The 17,392-nt window shown below is 49.9% G+C and overlaps 1 protein-coding gene across 1 annotated transcript in view; it reads left to right on the top strand.

The window, feature by feature from the left end:
* LOC147631259 (pre-rRNA-processing TSR1-like protein) overlaps positions 1-17,392 on the top strand; it is a 95,540-nt gene that overhangs the window by 43,249 nt on the left and 34,899 nt on the right. Inside the window, exons 4-14 of the mRNA XM_086809605.1 lie at positions 2,940-3,119; positions 3,207-3,257; positions 6,373-6,501; positions 6,700-6,825; positions 6,898-6,975; positions 7,086-7,178; positions 7,278-7,409; positions 7,494-7,574; positions 7,660-7,755; positions 7,964-8,170; positions 8,312-8,387. Of these exons, the coding sequence (XP_086665731.1) occupies positions 2,940-3,119; positions 3,207-3,257; positions 6,373-6,501; positions 6,700-6,825; positions 6,898-6,975; positions 7,086-7,178; positions 7,278-7,409; positions 7,494-7,574; positions 7,660-7,755; positions 7,964-8,170; positions 8,312-8,387 (1,249 nt within the window). The remainder of the gene's footprint in view (positions 1-2,939; positions 3,120-3,206; positions 3,258-6,372; positions 6,502-6,699; positions 6,826-6,897; positions 6,976-7,085; positions 7,179-7,277; positions 7,410-7,493; positions 7,575-7,659; positions 7,756-7,963; positions 8,171-8,311; positions 8,388-17,392) is intronic.

Raw genomic sequence — 17,392 nt, 5'->3', positions numbered from 1 at the left:
TTTTGCCACACAAGCTCTTGTTGTATAGTTATACTCTGTACGGTGACTGCTATCCTCTTCAATATCAAATCACTGTTTTAGGGCTCCTTTAGTAGAGATGGTTGAGAAGCACGTGAAGATTCCGACTCTCCCCACGTTCCCAGTGGATTGTCAGTTGGACGGGTCCAATTACGGCATCTGGAAGGTCATGATGGAGTCTGTACTGGAGTCATATGACCTTGCTGATTTCATCATCATCGGGGTTCCACGGCCGAAAGCAAAGGAAGGGGAGTTACTGTCGATGAGGAAGGACCGAGAGGCACAGGCACACGTGTGGGATCGTGTCAACGCCAGGGTCCGGTCATTTATTTTCCTCAACTGCACACCACAAGTGATCAATCATGTAAAGCACATGATGCTGGTGAGAGGCATATGGGAGCTCTTGGCTTCTCTTTACAACAAGATATCACCCATGAAACGGATCTCCTTGGAAGTGCAGATGCGGGTTATGAACCCTGCAAAGTCCTCGACGATGTGGGAACACATTAACAAGCTGCAGGCCCTTCAGCAGGAAGTCCTACAAGCTAGGAAAGAGATATCATCTGAAGACATGGCCATCACTTTGCTGTCCCACTTGCCTTCTCAGTATTCTGCTTTCTATTTCTCGTTGATTACGAGTGGCAGGCTCAGCACCATTACCTGGGAGGAGCTTGTGCCAATGGTCTTGGACCAGGAGGAACGTTTCACGAACCCTCCTCACAGCGGCGGTTCGGAGGCCTTAACTGGCCAACGGTCGAAAGGCCGGAATAACAACAAGGGCAAAGGGAAGGCTTCACCGGAGAAGTCTTTTGAGAAGAAGCCTGACTCAGAACGAGAGAAGCTGAAGGCCGAAAGATTCTGCAATGATTGTGGCGAGAAAGGCCACTACTGGAGGAAGCGTCCTAAGCGGACAGGGAAGAGTGATGATTCCTCAGCCTCAGCTGCTAAGACTCCAGCATTTGTGCACTTAGAGATGGTGGACTCCGACGCTTCATCATCTTCGAGCGAGGAGGCAGTTGGCTTCACCGCGCGAAGGATATCCGGGAATGGATTCTTGACAGTGGTGCTTCCAAGCACATGACTCCATCCTGTGACTTCTTTCTGGATCTGAAACGGTAGTCAGGTTGCATCTTTATTGGCGACAATTCCACTATTCTGATACACAGTGAGGGCCGGATGGAGATTATTCCCGACGGCAAGGGGGGCAAGCATGCTTCCCGTGTTCTTTATGTCCCTGCTCTGGGTTTTCATCTTCTGTCAGTGCATGAAGTATGCAAGATTGGCTTTCGGGTGGAATTTGAGGAGCATTCAGTTGCTCTACGGGACCGTGAGACTGGCCAAGTTGTTTGGGAAGGCGGTGTGGAGAATGGTATCTACAAGCTCTCTGCACTCTCCTCGTTGACAGGTCAGGTCGGAGATTTGTGGCACTTTCGTTTTGGCCACTTAAATGTGGATGCATTGAGGCGAGCTTTCCGAGACTAGATGGTGGTTGGCTTGCCAGATGTTGGTAGTAGGCAAGGGCGCTGCAGTTCTTGCATATGTGGTAAGCAGCACACGGAATCCTTTCCGAAGCAGGCTTCTAGGCGGGCTTCGAAACCATTGGAGTTGATTCACACTGACTTGTGTGGATTCACACTGACTTGTGTGGACCTCAACAGACACCATCTTTGGGAGGATCTCTCTACTTTATGCTGCTTGTTGATGATTGTACCAGATTCACGTGGGTCTACTTTCTTTCCCAGAAGGACCAAGCTTTTGCTCGGTTCAAGGATTGGCACGTGATGGTGGAGAAAGAGTCTGGATTTCAGGTCAAGACTCTCAGGGCTGATAAAGCAGGTGAATTCTCCTCGACTGTATTTCTCAGATTTTGTGCAGATCATGGCATCAAAAGGGAACTGGCCAATACTGGATTGCCTTCGGAGAATGGAGTTGTCGAACGCAAGAATAGGACTGTGGTGGAGATGGCGAGGACCATGCTGGAGCATCGTGATCTTCCTCGTCCACTTTGGGGAGAGGCTGTGGCAACGGCTGTCCATACCCTCAACTGATACCGGCCTAGTGCCTACCATAAAATCCTGAAAAGAGGGAATGAGACTGGGCTGAGCCATAACATAGTCCACTGTACTAGCACCATGCCGATGTGGAAAGCTAGTGAAACCGCCCGATGTCGGGAATCTCTGTAGGCCATTCAGGATGGCCAATCCATGTGCAGTCCCCATGTCTATCAAATACCGCCCATACATTGTATGTTCCTCATCCTGTGAGAGAGAGAGAGAGAGAGAGAGAGATTAAGCGTCTACTAAAGACCCAATGGGCCTACGAGACCAAAGTGATACAATAATGTACATGGCATATCTCATCATGGAATGGAAAATAAAACAGAAACAAAACATAAACATAGCTATCTCACTGGGGTGATGCAAAACTGTCCATGGAAACTCATCATGGAATAAGGAACATAGAAACATGATGGCAGCATCAGCTCCTAGTAGATGGTAGACCTCTCTCCAAAATATCAAGCATGGGGCTAATGAGTATGGCTGAGAGGTCTCTCTCAGCTATGTCACGTGGAAAGGTAGCTTGATGACGGTGGAGCATGTCCTGGATTTGGAGCGGATGAGGGGATCGTGGTCGTCGACGGCCGGGGGTGTCGGGCACGCTGGACTATGGAGGCAACTCCTCTTGGGCGAGGGGGGTCCGGAGCAGCTCGAGGTGAGAGAGAGAGAGAGAGTTTTGGTTGTGTGCCTTATATTCTCTCTTTAAAAAAATTCAAGCAATTCTAGTATATTATTTTTCTTAGAATGCTGTTTAAGATTAAAGGTAGGCCTGATGAGAATACTCCTACGTTTTTGTTTGTGATTGCTATTGGATCTCTATTTACATTTCTCATTAAATCATTTCTACTTTTTAATTTAATTTAGGCACTTATTTCACTTTCACCAAGGACAGACTTGAGGAAGGCAAAAATCGGTTTGTTGGAACAAATCAAGTCAGAAAACAGGTCTGATAATATATTGGAAATTGAGGACGTCAGCATTCAAGAGGGTGCAAAGAGCATGATGACCACACACTTATGTCACCGGCACAAGCTGAGATTAATGGTAATAAGTCCTTTTATCCCAGAATTTCTGTTGTGGTTGTATATACTTGTAAATGCTTATCGTTGCGTTGTCTGTGTGCTTATGAAGGTCATTGAAGCAAGCCACGAAGATCTTGAAGGTTGTTTGGTAGCTGCAAAGGTAATAAGATGAGAGCTTTACCCTACTCATAGTGTGACATTATATTCTTTTCTTCTTGTAATACAAGATTTTAGCCATACATCTCTCTGCTTCTTAAGTGAAAGGTTTCAACCCTACTATCATAGCATTTGTTATCATGCTGAGGTTGGAAGAAAAGAAAGCAGGAGGAAAAACATCAACCTTTTGGTGCCATCCTTTGAACAGGGTTGCATATGCACCTGATGGGTTTTATTTTCTAAGACAACTGCTATAGTGGACGAATTTTTGATTGAGAGATCACAAGTGAGGATCATTATCAGTGGTGGCTGTGACATGGACTCGATCAGGTGTTCTATAGTAAGGGAGCTATAGAGGAAATGGGGTTGGTGCCTCCCTTATGGGATATATTTGTCCGAGTTTATACAAGCTTCAGAGGTCTTGATACATCCCACCATTAAGCCTGTAAGTCCCTCGTTTAGCAGACACTTGCTGTCAAGCAATTCAGAGGAAACATAAAGACATTGTCATCTAGCTCACTGCCCAACCATAGAGTCAATCAGGTTCACCCTCGAGCATGGAGGTTGGAGGCATCAGAGGCACGGCTCCACGTGCAAAGCCTTGGCATCCCATACCACGAGGACACACCCCTCTGTTGTATGTATGGAGTAGTCTTACGGGTCGGGTCTGGAGTCCAGGTTTGAGGAGCTCTCCCTCAAACTAACTCCAAAGTCACTTATATAGGCCTCCTATAAACCAGGAGCCATAAATAACCCATGTCTCTAAAATACTCCTAACCTCCCCTTTTGGAAGCCAAACTCCCAATCTGTGGTAAACCTAACCTAAAGTTAGACTTGTTAATTACTTGGGATGTAGCAGAGCCTGGATCCAAATGATAAAAATTACAAAGAATTTGGTGTAGATTGTTTCTGTCAATTTTGCCAGGCAATCACCAAAGCTGCCATCCTTGATGCTTGAACAAGAGAGTCCACCGAGAAACCTTCGTGCACTAGAGGTGATGCTTGGAGCCACCATACATGCACATAGTAGACCTGAAGGGCATAGTAACAGGAAACGACCGTTTCCTAGCCCGGCAACATGCAAACTTCGTTTCCTGAGAGTCGTCGTTTCCATTTCCGTTTCTATTTCTGCGTTTCTTAATCTTCGATCAAGATATCACCCATTGATTTAGTGATTTTCTACAAAATTTTCTCACTATTTATTTCAAATTATGATGTTGTACTCCTCAAACCTTTCCCTAGATACTGATTTTCTCATTATTTTTATATTATGCATGATACACCCACCGTGTCCCAGCTGTTTCCATTTCCTAGTTTGTCAGCCCCGAAATCAACCATTCTGAAGAGCCCAAACTGCACCGTGTAAGTACCTTAGGGTTTCAACAGATTAATAAACAGGCTGTATTGTAACTTTCATACTCTGTGAGACTCATGAGCCTTTTCCAATCCAACATTGTGATTGAGGGGAGAAGAATCGCCTAGGTAGCCCACTGGATATGCGTGGCTGCTCCATGAGGTCTACCAAATTCATCCAAGATCAAGTCATTCTACACAATGGGCTGCTTGTAAGCCTCCTCAACTGACTGTGGAGGAATATGAACCAAGAAGCTCCTCATGCAATCCTAGGCTCGCAGAAGAGATCTCACCAAGGCTGAAGAAGGTGGTTGGTGCTCTACAGTCGAGTAGATAAAACGTGGGCTGTAAATACAATCACATCCCCTAATCGGAATGCACCTTGTAATTTGCTGCATAAGAAAGTCCTTCCAAGGTTCAGTGCTGGGAAGAAATCCTGTGACTACCAGCTTACAAAGTAAAGCCTTATATTGCACCTCCGGGTCAATGATGTTTAATCCTTCCTCTTGCTTAGGCATAATAATGGTATCCCAAGACACTCTCGCCATGGTGTGTACAATGCTATTAATCCTGACCAAAGGAAGTTCCGAATAAGTTGACGAAACTAACCAATGCATCCCTTATGAAACACCCAGCTTGACGTAACAAACCAAGCAGTCACCAGTAGCACTTGGTTAGCTATCAAGTCTCTAGAGGCCAAATCAAGCTTCCTGCTACTCCAATGCTGAAGTTTGCTCTTAATGCTCACGAGGACAGGGGCGAACTGTCGTGGAGGCGAGATGTGAATGCCAACCTGACAGCCAAGATATCTGGTAATGCATCCTCTCTCAATCCAGGTAAACCCCACATCCAAATCCCAATTTGTCTGTGGAGAGTCACTAATCCAAAATCCCACTGATTTGTGCCAATCAATGGAGGTGCCTGCTGCCAAACAAAGCATCTCCAAAGCAGTGCGGAAAGCACAGAGGCAAGCCTCCGAAGCCTCCAAAAACATAGCAGTTCTTGCTATTCAACCCGAATGCCATGTGTGTGCCCCTTGGGTGGCCTCTCTGAGTGAGAAACAATTTAAAATTCTTTTTTTTTTTGGCTTCCGGGTGGTGGGCCAAAGCCTGATTTATTGTACTCTCTTTCTGAACCAGCTCACTGCAGACATCTGTTTTTCTCCTTCAATGAAGCTCAACTGCCTCCGCCTCCCTTTTCCCACCCAGCCTTCCTCAGGTCCCCAAGGCAGCAACATAACTCTCTCTCTCTCCCTTGGGTGACCTCTCTAAGTTGGAGAAATTCAAAATATTTTGGCTTCGAGTAGGTGGGCCAATTCCCAAAGCCTCTTTTTTTGTACTCCTTTTCTGAACGAGTCCACTGCAGACATCTGTCTTTCTTCTTCAATGAAGCTTGACTGTCAGTGTGGCAGACTTCTGACAGTTCAGGATGGGTTTAGTTCTTGCTTTTCAACCCGAATGCCATGTGTGTGCCCCTTGGATGGCCTCTCTAAGTGGGAAACAATTTAAAAATTCAAAATTTTTTGGCTTCCAGTCAGTGGGCCAAAGCCTCATTTATTGTAGTCCCTTTCTGAACCAGCCCACTGCAGACATCTGTCTTTCTCAATGAGGAGGAAGACACGTCTCTGGGTTGACAAGATGTCCTGACCCTTGTAAACCCAGCTTTAGGCAAAGAATTTATGTAACTACATGTAATGAGTGACACTTAGGCATGAAGGTAACTTGTGTCATTGATCATCTTGTCACTTTTTGTATGCTTTGTGCTAGGTGGCAGATGTCATTGCTTTTGTAACAACAGCCACAAGTGAAAAAGACCAACTTGTAGACAAAAATGGAAAGCTTTGCTTATCTATGTTTAGAGCTCAGGGTCTGCCTACAGTCATTGGCTTGATGCAGGTAGCCGAGCTTTCAATTCTCATTTGTGGGTTTGTATTGCTTTACGTTGCTGGTCATAACTTATTTGATGGAAAAAAATCTGTAGATCAGGTTTCGAAAGCTTTATGGGAACGTTTTGCCGCAGAGTTACCCAGTACATGTAATCTATAAAGTAGCCTTTGCAGTATTTGATGTCTTTCTTGTGCGGGTAACTGTTAGGATCTTGTGGATATCCCTGTCAAGAAAAGGCCAGATGCTAAAAAAGCATCTGCCTCAGCATTAGGAGCAGAGTTTCCAGAAGGCTCAAAGATCTTTTTCACTGATGTTGCTGAAGATTATGAGCAGGTAATTTTGTTTGTTAACAAATATGTATGAAGCAGCTATCAAAGGTTAGATCTAAGTACCGGTGTGGAGCAGGTGCTGCGATACCTGTCCAGCCATAGGTTGTCAAGTCCACAATGGAAAAGTCAGCGGCCTTTTGTGATGGCACAAAAGGTAGGGCATGGATGCATACCTGTTTTGATGTGTAGAAGTAAATGCTCTGGTTGTAAAGAGTTTTCAGAGTAAAGATCTTAAAGCATTTAGCCTTTCTGTTTTTTTATCAGCTTGATTTCATACCAGACAACCAAACACCAGAAAGAGGCACTCTCCTGCTGTCAGGTTATGTCCGGGGGACGGGCCTTTCGGTGAATCAATTGGTACGTCAAATAACCTTTGAAAGATTTTTGTGTCTTTTTGTTTCAAAGCTGTTGTCTGATGTCAAGGAGACTGATGTGGCCTCTTGAATGAATATACAGGTACACTTAAGTGGACTCGGAGATTTTCTGTTGAAACAAATTGACATCCTTGAAGATCCATGCCCAATGCGACAAGATCACAAGGCCCTCAAGGCAGAGAAGATGCAGATAGAAAATTCTTCTGGTGAAGAAGTGAGAGCAAAGACTTCCTTAATTTATTGTCATTGGGTTCCAAACAGCCTTGGCATATTAATCAATAAAAGCTTATGATCGCAGGGGTCTCTTCTTCTTCCGGATCCAACATTGCAGGAACTCTTGATTGTGGAAAATACTCCAGATACTCTCGCTGGTGAACAGGTGAATATAGTGCATAACTGTTGGCTTGTTTGGTGGTCTTGTGTTTAGGGTGAAATCGACCTTGTGCATTCTTTGCGTGTCTTAGACTTGGCCAACTGAAGAGGAGCTTGCAAAAGCAGAGGAGGAGAAACACAAAAAGCTGAAAAAGAGACTGCTACCTAAGGGCACATCAGAATACCAAGTGAGAATCTCTTTTTGTGAAGGTTTTCTTTGGGCCATCTTTTCTCTGGGTGGGAGGTTTTTTGTAACCATGCTGGATAACTTAGTACACATCATAAGAAGACGAAAGGCACATCAAAATTTACTCCAAAGGTCCAATTCGGACTTCTTCTTGTTTTTTTTTTTTTTGGGTTTTGGTAAAAATGCTAACTATGTATCATCCTGTACAGGCTGCATGGATCCTGGATGAGGCAAGTGATGATGAGGTGAATGATGGCGAAACTGACGATGAGCCCATGGAAGGTGTGGATATAAATCAGGAAGGAGATGAAGAAGATGGGGTAGTTTCTGAGGAGAGAAACCATGAACAAGAAGGCTTTTTGTCAGAGGAGGATACATCCATAAGGGACGACGATGATAGTCACAGTGAAATGATGGTAAGAATGTCATTCCCTTTCCCAAATCATTTGTTCCTAGTTCTCTCCTGCAAGGCTTGAAAGTTTTGTAACTGGATGTTCGAAACTTGACGAGTCTTTTTAGTGCTTTTTTGTTGATATCGGTCGATTTGCTATCCTTAGGTTGAAGAAGAGTTGACAGCAGAAGACAGACGAGCAGAGCTTGAACGATTGAAGGCTGCCCATGCTGCTGATGAAGGTTGGCTGCTGTTTTACTTCATGTTTATTGTTTCTTTGCTGTCTTCTGGTTCTACCCTTGTGACAGCACAAAGAATGTGTGGTTTATTTAAAATCAAATTTTCCTTCCATATGAACATGCATCTAAGCAACAGAAAGTTTATGTTTGGTTTGAGACTCTTTTTTGAGTGTCCTATTTGTCTGTTCACAGTTGTGCTTAGTGTGCTCAGTTTTTTATCTAGTGGTATCAGAGCTGCCCTGCCTCCACCCCAAGATTAGTCTGATGTCAGAGGGCTAATGAGAAAAGGAAATGATAACCTGGCTCTAGCTTGAGATATGATGTAAGAATATTAGAAGGTTTTTGGGAGAAGGATTTGAAGCTGGGAAGCAGGCTGAACTATGCATGTGTGAAGAATTTGTTGACAGCTCTGTAAGCCATGCTGGTCTGCACAGAAATCAAACAGTGCCCATACAGCATTGCACAGGATCCTGTAGTGCTGCTGCAGCGGCATTGTAGGATCTTATTGTGCGGCTACAAAAATCCCACAGGGATCATGTGGCATTGCATGGGACCCTTGCCTACTTATTGGAGCACGTCTACACAAGACAGCTAAACATGTACACCGACATGGCCGAGTTTACGTGTTAGAGAGGAAAAAGACTTTGGGATTGCCCAAAGGTGCAGCAGATCTGGCGGAGGATCCTGTGCATGTGCACCTCCCAAGCCTAGCAGTTTATGGACCTTCACCTGTTGCTCCTGATGCCACCTCCATACGTTGTTGGCTCATCTCTCCTGACAACTTCTCTACCTGCAGATCCATATTAACAATCAAATTGGGGATTTTTTTGAAAATGGTAAAATTATCAAATTAAAGCTTCTGCATTCTCTAAAATTTGGGGCTTCTGCAAAAATTTAGTCTCCTACATCAAATTTAGGCCTCAACAATATCCAAAATTCAGGGCTTTTCCAAATTGAAGCCTTCTACTTTGAATTGAAGTTCCTACGGTGCCATGGAAGGCACAGTGGCATGGAAACATCACTGAAAGAGGTCATTCTTCACCGACGTATGAGGGGAAGTTAGTTAATTTCCAAATTTTTTATTTTCCCTGTTTTTTGTATTTGAGTCACGGGTTCTCTTCCCAGGTGCCCCCCAAAATTCATTGTAATAATTGTTGTGTGAGTGTGTTAAGTCTTTCATGAGTGTTCTATTTGTAATGCCTTGTTGTTATAAAAGGCTTCATCATTCCCGTCTTATCCCTACATAGAGCCAGGGGGGTTTGTCCTTGGGTAGACTGATGTAGGCATAGTCATGTGGTCAAGCTATTTGGCCTGACAGGAGGGTTTCAGGTGTTGGCACACACTGTGTTCTTTCGTATCACGTGCTGTAGTTTGGAGCCCAAATCACCATGGCTATTGAAGGTCTTCTCAAGCATCTCCACCTTCGCTCCAAAGGGGGGTTTGTTGGGATTCGGAGTGTCGTGTGTGTGAACCCTTGTTTATGTGTATATGTGTGTGTGTGTGAACAGCTCCTAAAAGGGTTATTGTTCTAGTAGTGTGCGAACACACTCTTTTTTTTTTTTCCGAGAAAAGATCCTTTCATTAGTTATGTAAAAAGAACGCCCGTAGGGCTACAAAAGAGATCTCTCCTGCTCCTAACATAGAGAAGAGCAGTGAATACATCATGGCAGCCCGGGAGACTCTCCCTAGGTGCTGCAAAATACAAGCATCAGTCTAAAGGACTGAGCGGCTAAATCATACAATGGGGGGGGGAAAGAGCCAAACAGGTGGCCTGTAGTGCCAACGGGGGGATCCCGTGTGTAGGGTGTAAAACGGGCCGCAGCGCCAAGTGGTATGAAAGGCCTGGCGCCGTAAGATCGCCTCATCCGAGTCTCCCCGGATGCGGTCGTACTGTCCTCGCAGGGTGTGGATCAACTCCTGCCAAATCCCCCGAACAGTCTCTGCTGGTGGCTCCAATCTCCCCTCAAAGGCCGTGAAGCACTGGGCCCTCCAGGTGAACCAGATGGTGAGGCTGCTGAGGAGCTCCCATCGTAAATCCCTCTCCTGTGTCCAGTTGGCGGACGAGAAATCCGGTGCCGGAACCAGGCGAGGCTGGCCCCTAATAAATCTGATGGCCTGACTGCCCTGCTCCATCTCATAGCCCATAGCAGGCCCTGACGAAGTCGACCAAGCAGCGGCACCCCACGTAAACATACCCTCTGGAGAGAGGGGGGCCAGAATACGCAGCATCCGCAGCCAAATCTGCTGTGCCTGAGGGCAGTCCCAAAGGCAATGTCTCTGTGTCTCCATAGGGTGGCCGCATCGGATGCAGGCCGCCGGAAGACCGCTGTAAACAAGCCAAGTGCCAACCGCTGAGCCCCTGTGGGCGACCAGCCACTGAAAAGCCGAGATCCTACGGGCCTGTCGACTAGGCCAGAGCTGAGCCCAGAAATCCTCCAGGAACTCGTGTGATAGTCCCTGCAATCGCCAATGCCCCGCTGCCGCTGGAGAAACCGTCCTCCTCGCCGTCAAGATATGCCGTCCCAGCCTAACAGTATACTGGAAAAATGTGATCTCTGTGGCCTCAAGGGATGCATAAGGATCATGCCACTCGTACTCTCCGGGGTCCCACTGCAGCCGGGCCAAGGGGCGCGCTGCATATGCCCATATGCGCCAATCCGGGAGCACGTCAGCAGGGTCGGGGTCAATATGCCACTTCCGAGAAGCGGCAGCCACCACCCGAATCCTCTGAAAGGTGCACTCTGAAACCAAAGGCGACTCCACCTCCACTCTCTGGAGTCTGCCCTCATCCTGAATCTCATAATAGAGGCATCTGCCATCCTCAGTGCTAGCTCTGACAGCAATCAGGATCTCCAACTGTGTAAAGGCTCCCATCCACCGTGGGGCCACTGGCTCGAGAGGTGTGAACCACTCCTCTGAAAGTGCCTCCTGAATATCATCCCTCATAATCAATCCCCCTCTGAAGTGACTCAGCCTCTCCACCTGGGTCTCCTCTGGTAGACTGCAAAAAGCCTGCCAGTCTCCAAAACTACGAGCTGGGCCCGCCGCTAAAGGTCCCCAGGCTAGACGAGGCCGAGAACCCAGCATATGACCCTGCTCTGTACGAACCGCTGGGCTCCAGATGAGCGGCTGTCTGGCCCGCTCCTGAACACAAGAAGGAGGCCGCTGAGAGAGCCCCGGTCTCAGCAGCTCCCAAGCTCTCAGGATACTCAAAGCAAATCTGTCCTCCCATCCTCTACTGAGGCCTGTCCTCCTCATCTCTATGAAGATCCAGCGAATCTCTGGTGCCCAAGTACCCCCTGCAGGAGGCGCCCGGGCCTGCAGTCGCTGCAAGAGGAGCTCTTTCCAAGGCTCAGCGCCTGGAAGCAACCCCCGAACAATAAGCTTCCCCAATAAGGCTCTACTCTGATCGACTGGATCTATAATGCCCAAACCGCCCTGAGCCAGCGGAAGTGTAATAACTGCCCATGCAACCTTTGCCCGAGCTGGCTGACCGTCCCGCCCAGACCACAGAAAGTTCCTGGTCAGCCTCTGTACCTGGCTGATGCAAGAGCTCGAGAAAATCCAGCAAGACGTAATGTACCACATAGTCGCTAACAGCACCTGATTTGCCACCACCACCCTCCCAGCCAAGGATAGTCGAGCTGTACTCCAATACAATAGCTTCTTCCGAATGCTCAGAAGAAGCGGGGCAATCTGCTGCTCAGGTGACAAATCGAGGCCAATCTGGCATCCCAAATACCGCACTGCTGTGCCGGGAGGAATCCATCTAAAACCGGGGTCCGGACTCCATGCCGGAGTGGGAGCACTACTGATCCAAAAGGCCACTGTCTTGCGCCAATTGATCAATGCTCCCGAAGCTGCACTAAAAACCTGGAGCGACTGCTCTGCCCGAATAAGATTGGCCTCTTGGCCATGCAAAAATAAGCCCGTGTCGTCTGCAAACTCAGCATCAAGCAAATCCTCCCCCCGGACTGGGAGCTGCAGTCCTCTCAAACCAACCTCCTCTGCCGACAAATACATACTCATGGCCTCCGCAAAGAAGAGAAAAAGGAAAGGGGCGAGAGGACACCCCTGACGGACTGATCTGGTCAGCTCAAAACTCGGCCCCCGACCTCCTGCAATCAGCACCTGGCTGCGAGCTGTGGAATACAAAGCTGCCACCCCTCTGATCCATCCTGGCTCAAAGCCCAGGCGTAGCATAGTGCCCTCTAAGAATCCCCAATCAACTCTATCGTATGCCTTCTCAAAATCGAGAAGCATCACGACCAAGTCCTCGCCAAGAAACCTAGCTCGGGCCGTCGCCTCCCAGAAAGTAAAGATGTTGTCAAGGATACTGCGCTCCTTGACAAATCCTGTCTGAGTAGCATGAATCAACTCCCCCAGGAAGGGCTGGATCCTCAAACTCAAGGCCTTTGCCAAGACCTTGTAGACAGTATTGAGGATCGTAATAGGCCTCCAATGCCGAATATCATCTGATACTCCCTCCCCCTTGGGGATGAGATAGATCAAGCCCTCTGAAAAGCTCTGCGGCATCACCCCAGTGTCCAAAACATGCTGAAAGCCCCTGCGGAGGCCTGGCCCCAAAAGGTCCCAATAGCGCATAAAAAAGGCCGGCGTCAGTCCGTCCTCCCCTGGGCAACTATGTCGCGGCAGGACCCTCAAGGCCTCGGCAAGCTCAGTCTCTGACAGAGGCGCACCTAAAACTGTGCGCATATGGTCTGTGACCCTCCTCTGCACATGGGCCCACACAGTCTGTCTGCATACATCTCGATCCTCAGTGGCTGGCTCCGCTGAAAGCAAGTCCCTATAAAAAGCAGTGGCAATGTCTCTGATCTCCCCGAGCTCAGTAGCTATCGATCCATCCGGTCTACCAAGCTGGCGAACCCCTGCTCGCGCATGACGGGGTCCAGTGATCTCAAAAAACTCCCCAGTCACTCTATCACCAAGCTGCGTCCACTGAGAGGCCTGACGACGATAGTAAAACTCATGTCTCTGCTCCTCTGCCTCTCTAACCTCCTGGCGGGCCTGGCTCAGCTGGGACGCCACCCACTCACATGCTGGCTGCTGCTCCTGAAGGCGCTGTAGCGAAGCAAGGCTGCGTCTCAGCCGTTGCTCCCGCTCTCGAATCTCTCCCAGTCGTGTCAAAGCTGCAGCGTGCAGAAAAGAGCTAAGATCAATGAGTCCCTGGGCACACTGGCCCGCTGCATCCTGGTCAGAGCACTGACTATCATGCCAGATCCTCTCAATGTCCTCAGCGAGACTGGGGTCTGCAAGTACCCGCTCTGGGATCCTCAACTGCAAGCTGGGCTCCCGTGTCCCCTCCTCCAAAGTCAATATAACTGGCGCATGATCTGAAAATGAGGTGCCAGCAAGAATGCCGACGGAGCCCCCTCGCTCCCCCAACCAATCGCCCACATAAAAGCGATCAATCCGAGATAGATTAGTCCCTCCCTGCCGGCGATCCGACCGAGAGAAACTAAGACTGTCCTGAGACCGGGAGAAAGCCCCATGCTGCCATGCATCAGTGATCCTCAGTGACATGCAAAACCGGTCCCAAGCTGCAAGCTCCGTGCCGTGCACTGTAACATGACTGCCTCCCACCCTATCTGCCGGGTCCTCAAGCATGTTGAAGTCTCCCCCAACACACCAATGTGCGGCCTCTGGCAATGCATCTGTAACCTGAGTCCAAAACTTTGCTCTGGCACTAGCATGATTGGGCGCATAGATGTTGAGCACACCCAATAGCTCATCATGCATCCTCAGAATGACATACTGTGCTCTACCAGGCACAATGATCCCTCGATCCACAATGGCCTGCCGCCATGCATCTGCAATAACCATGCATACTCCTCCCTGTCCACCCAAAGGACCAAACCCTGCAGACCAGAAAGTGTCCCATCTACCAGGCATCACCGAACCATATCTCCGGATCCTGCTCTCACCCAAGTGGTGCTCCTGCATCATCAGAATGTCAATGCTGCCACCAACCAGGCATCTCTGTAGCTCCTGCCTCAAGCAGCCTCGATAGCGTATAAAGTGTGCTCCGCCAAGGCCCTGTACATTCCATGAGATGATCCTCATGGATGTCCTACTGAGGTGGATGCTGTCTCAGCCGTGCGGCGAGCCTTCGCAAGCGGCTTGGATGGAGAGTAGTCCCCATCCGAACGGCTGCGAGTCTGCCCACCCGGTGTACTGCAAGAATCCCGGATCAGGCGCCAGTGGCTGTGACCCATGGCGACTGCCTCCTGCTCTGACATAGTAACCTCGTGTATACTCACATATCCTGGGTCGCGTGCCAAATCTGCAACTATGCGCACGACCAAATGCCGAATCCCGGATGTATCCACACTCCCGGGATCCAAGAAAAAATGAGCCAACTCCCAAAGTCGGCCTATCACATCTGTAACCTCCAAATCGCTCATGTGATGAGAAAACTCAACTGCCTGAGTCTTCAACGTGCTGAGAGCGAGCTCTAGAGTCCACTCCCGGTCACAAGGTCCACATAGAGGGAACGAGAAGGCCACCGCTGAGTCTAGTGCCTCCTCCCCGCGGGCCGGAGGTATCACTACATGCACTCGGATGGGTGCTGGCTCATGGGGGCCATCGGCTCCAAAAAGCCGTGTAAAGGTATAATCAAACGCCTCCGAGCGCTGACGAATGCCGAGGCGACTCAGCCGACTGCGGATAGATGAAATCCGTGAGGCCCTAATCGGCATAGGTCTCCTCTGTGACGCTCGAGCGAGGTCAGTGCTCAGCGCCCTCCGGACTGCAGGTGAGCGCCAGGGAACTGCCAGGACCTCCCGGGAAGGCGAGGCGGGCGAAGGGGAGGAGGGGGAGGCGAGGGAGGAGGAGAGGGAGCCGCTGCCGAGACCGGAGCGGGGGCGGGAGGAGGCGATGGTGGACGCGAGGCGGTGGGAGGGGGTGGGTGTGGGGGAGGTGAAGGAGGGGGAGCTGGCATCTCCTGGTCCTCGGACGCTGCAGGGGTCTCCTCCTGAAGGGGAGCAAATCTGTTCCTCACGGGAACCCAGTGAGGCTGAGACTGTGGCTGCTGCTGCAGCGGTATCTGGGCGCGCTGCTGTGGCTGTCTCCCTCGACGGCGCCCCTGTCCAGGCTGCCACTCCGAGGTCTCTGTGGCCTGAGCAGGTGTCCCTGAGGCTGCCTGCCGAGCCGAATCTGTGGGCGGGCCATCCGTGGCCTGCTGCTGTGGTGAGGGCCGAGGTCTCCTGCGAGGGCAGGCCTTGGCCAAATGACCGACCTGCCTGCAAATGAAGCACTGGTTCGGGAGCCCCGAGAACTCCACTCTCTGATCTATCCACCCCCCCCCTATCCTAGGTAGCTGAATGACCTTAGGAAGGGAGGAGATGTCAGATACCAACACTCTGACCGAAGGTAGCCCAGCTGCTCTGGCCACCACTGAAGCTGCTGAGGGGCCCGTCTCAAGAACCGAGCCCACCAATGCTCCGAGCCTGGAAAGGAGCGGAAGATACTCCCGGCGGAGACCAGGGAAACAAACTGTAATATGGAAGAGGCGCTCTCCCTGCTCCGCCGCTGCTGGGTCAAATCCATGCTGCCAAGGCCTGAAGAAAGCCCGAGCACCCCTGATATCCAGAGGACTCATGGCAAGGACCTTGGCAACGCTCTGGGCGGTCTCGAACTCGATCTGATAATGTCCCCGGCCCAAGAGCTGTACATCCAGGATCTTGCCCACATCTGCAAGAAGGCGGGCCTGAAGAAGATCCCTGATCTCCCCTCTGCTGGGGCGAGTGCCGACTATACGGCAGATGGTGGAGTGAGCCTGAAGGCGCTCCACCTCTGCGGTGAGGCTCGCTTCCTCTTCCGGCGAAAGAGAAAGCCTGATGGGGATGACCTCGGGGGCGGGCGAGGGGGCTGCAAAAGAGTCCCTCTGAGGCGAGGCGGGAGGAGTCTCCATCAGAGTCTGAAGCTCAAGCGAAGGCGAGGCGAAAGCGGAAAACCTGCAAGAAGCGGGCTGCACACCAAGAGGCGGAAGGACGGAAGACGATGAGGAAAAAAAAACAAAAACCCCTAAGGGAAGAAAAGCAGCACGACAGAGGAGGGAGGGGGGGGGGGGGGCGAAAAAACGGAGGAGAGGCCCAGAGGGGGGGGGGCGGCGATAACGCGAGAAGGAAGGGGGCGGGGCGCTGCTGAAGGGCGGCGGGAGTGAATAAGCGAAGAGGGGGGGGGGGGGGGGGGGCGAAATGGCGGCAGCGGGGAGGGAGGCGAACAGGCGGCAGCGGGGAGGGAGGGCGAAATGGCGAAGAGGGGAGGGGGGCGAACTGGCGAAGAGGGGGGGGGGAGGCGAACCAGCGAGGAAGGAGGGGGGGCGGCGCAGCAGCGAAGAATGAGGGGGGGGGGGCGCAGCGGCGAGCAGGGGGGACAAGCGGGGGGCGGAAGGAGAGAAGGAACGCGAGGATGGGGGGGGGGAGCGAAGGCGCGTAGCGCAGGGGGGGTCGGGAGCTTCAGCGAGCAGTTAGGTGCGAACACACTCTTATAAGTGGATAAGATAAGTATGCCATGTGGCATCCGCTTATTAGAGAGTGATTTTTGTAGCCTTCTGGGCTGAATTGAAGGGTCCAATCTTGAAGCTCATTAATGTAGCCTGGCAGCATCAAGATCTTCCCTCAGCTTGGAAGCATGGTCTGGTTAAGCTTGTGTCCAAAAAACCTCTATGTGAGACAATGGATGACTGGAGGCCTATCACTTTGATGCTTGTTATAAATAAACTTATTGCTAAAATGTTGGTACATCGGATAAAGGATATCCTTCATGATGGACATCATCCTAGGCAATATGGTTTTGTTCCAACAAGGCATATACATGATAATATCTCCAATACTCTCATCGCAATGGAATATGCAAAATATTCTGCTCAAGATGTCTTGGTCATTCAGGTGGATGTGGCAAAGGCATTTGATACGGTACAGTGGGATTATGTTTCTCAAATCATGTCTAAACTTGGTTTTGGGCCAAAGCTAGTTAATGTCATA

Source organism: Cibotium barometz, chromosome 15, assembly GCF_041138505.1.
Source record: "Cibotium barometz isolate CiBa-2024 chromosome 15, ASM4113850v1, whole genome shotgun sequence".
NCBI lineage: Eukaryota > Viridiplantae > Streptophyta > Polypodiopsida > Cyatheales > Cibotiaceae > Cibotium > Cibotium barometz.
The sequence above is the reverse complement of the archived record's forward strand: the minus strand, read 5'-3'. Positions and strand labels throughout refer to the sequence as shown.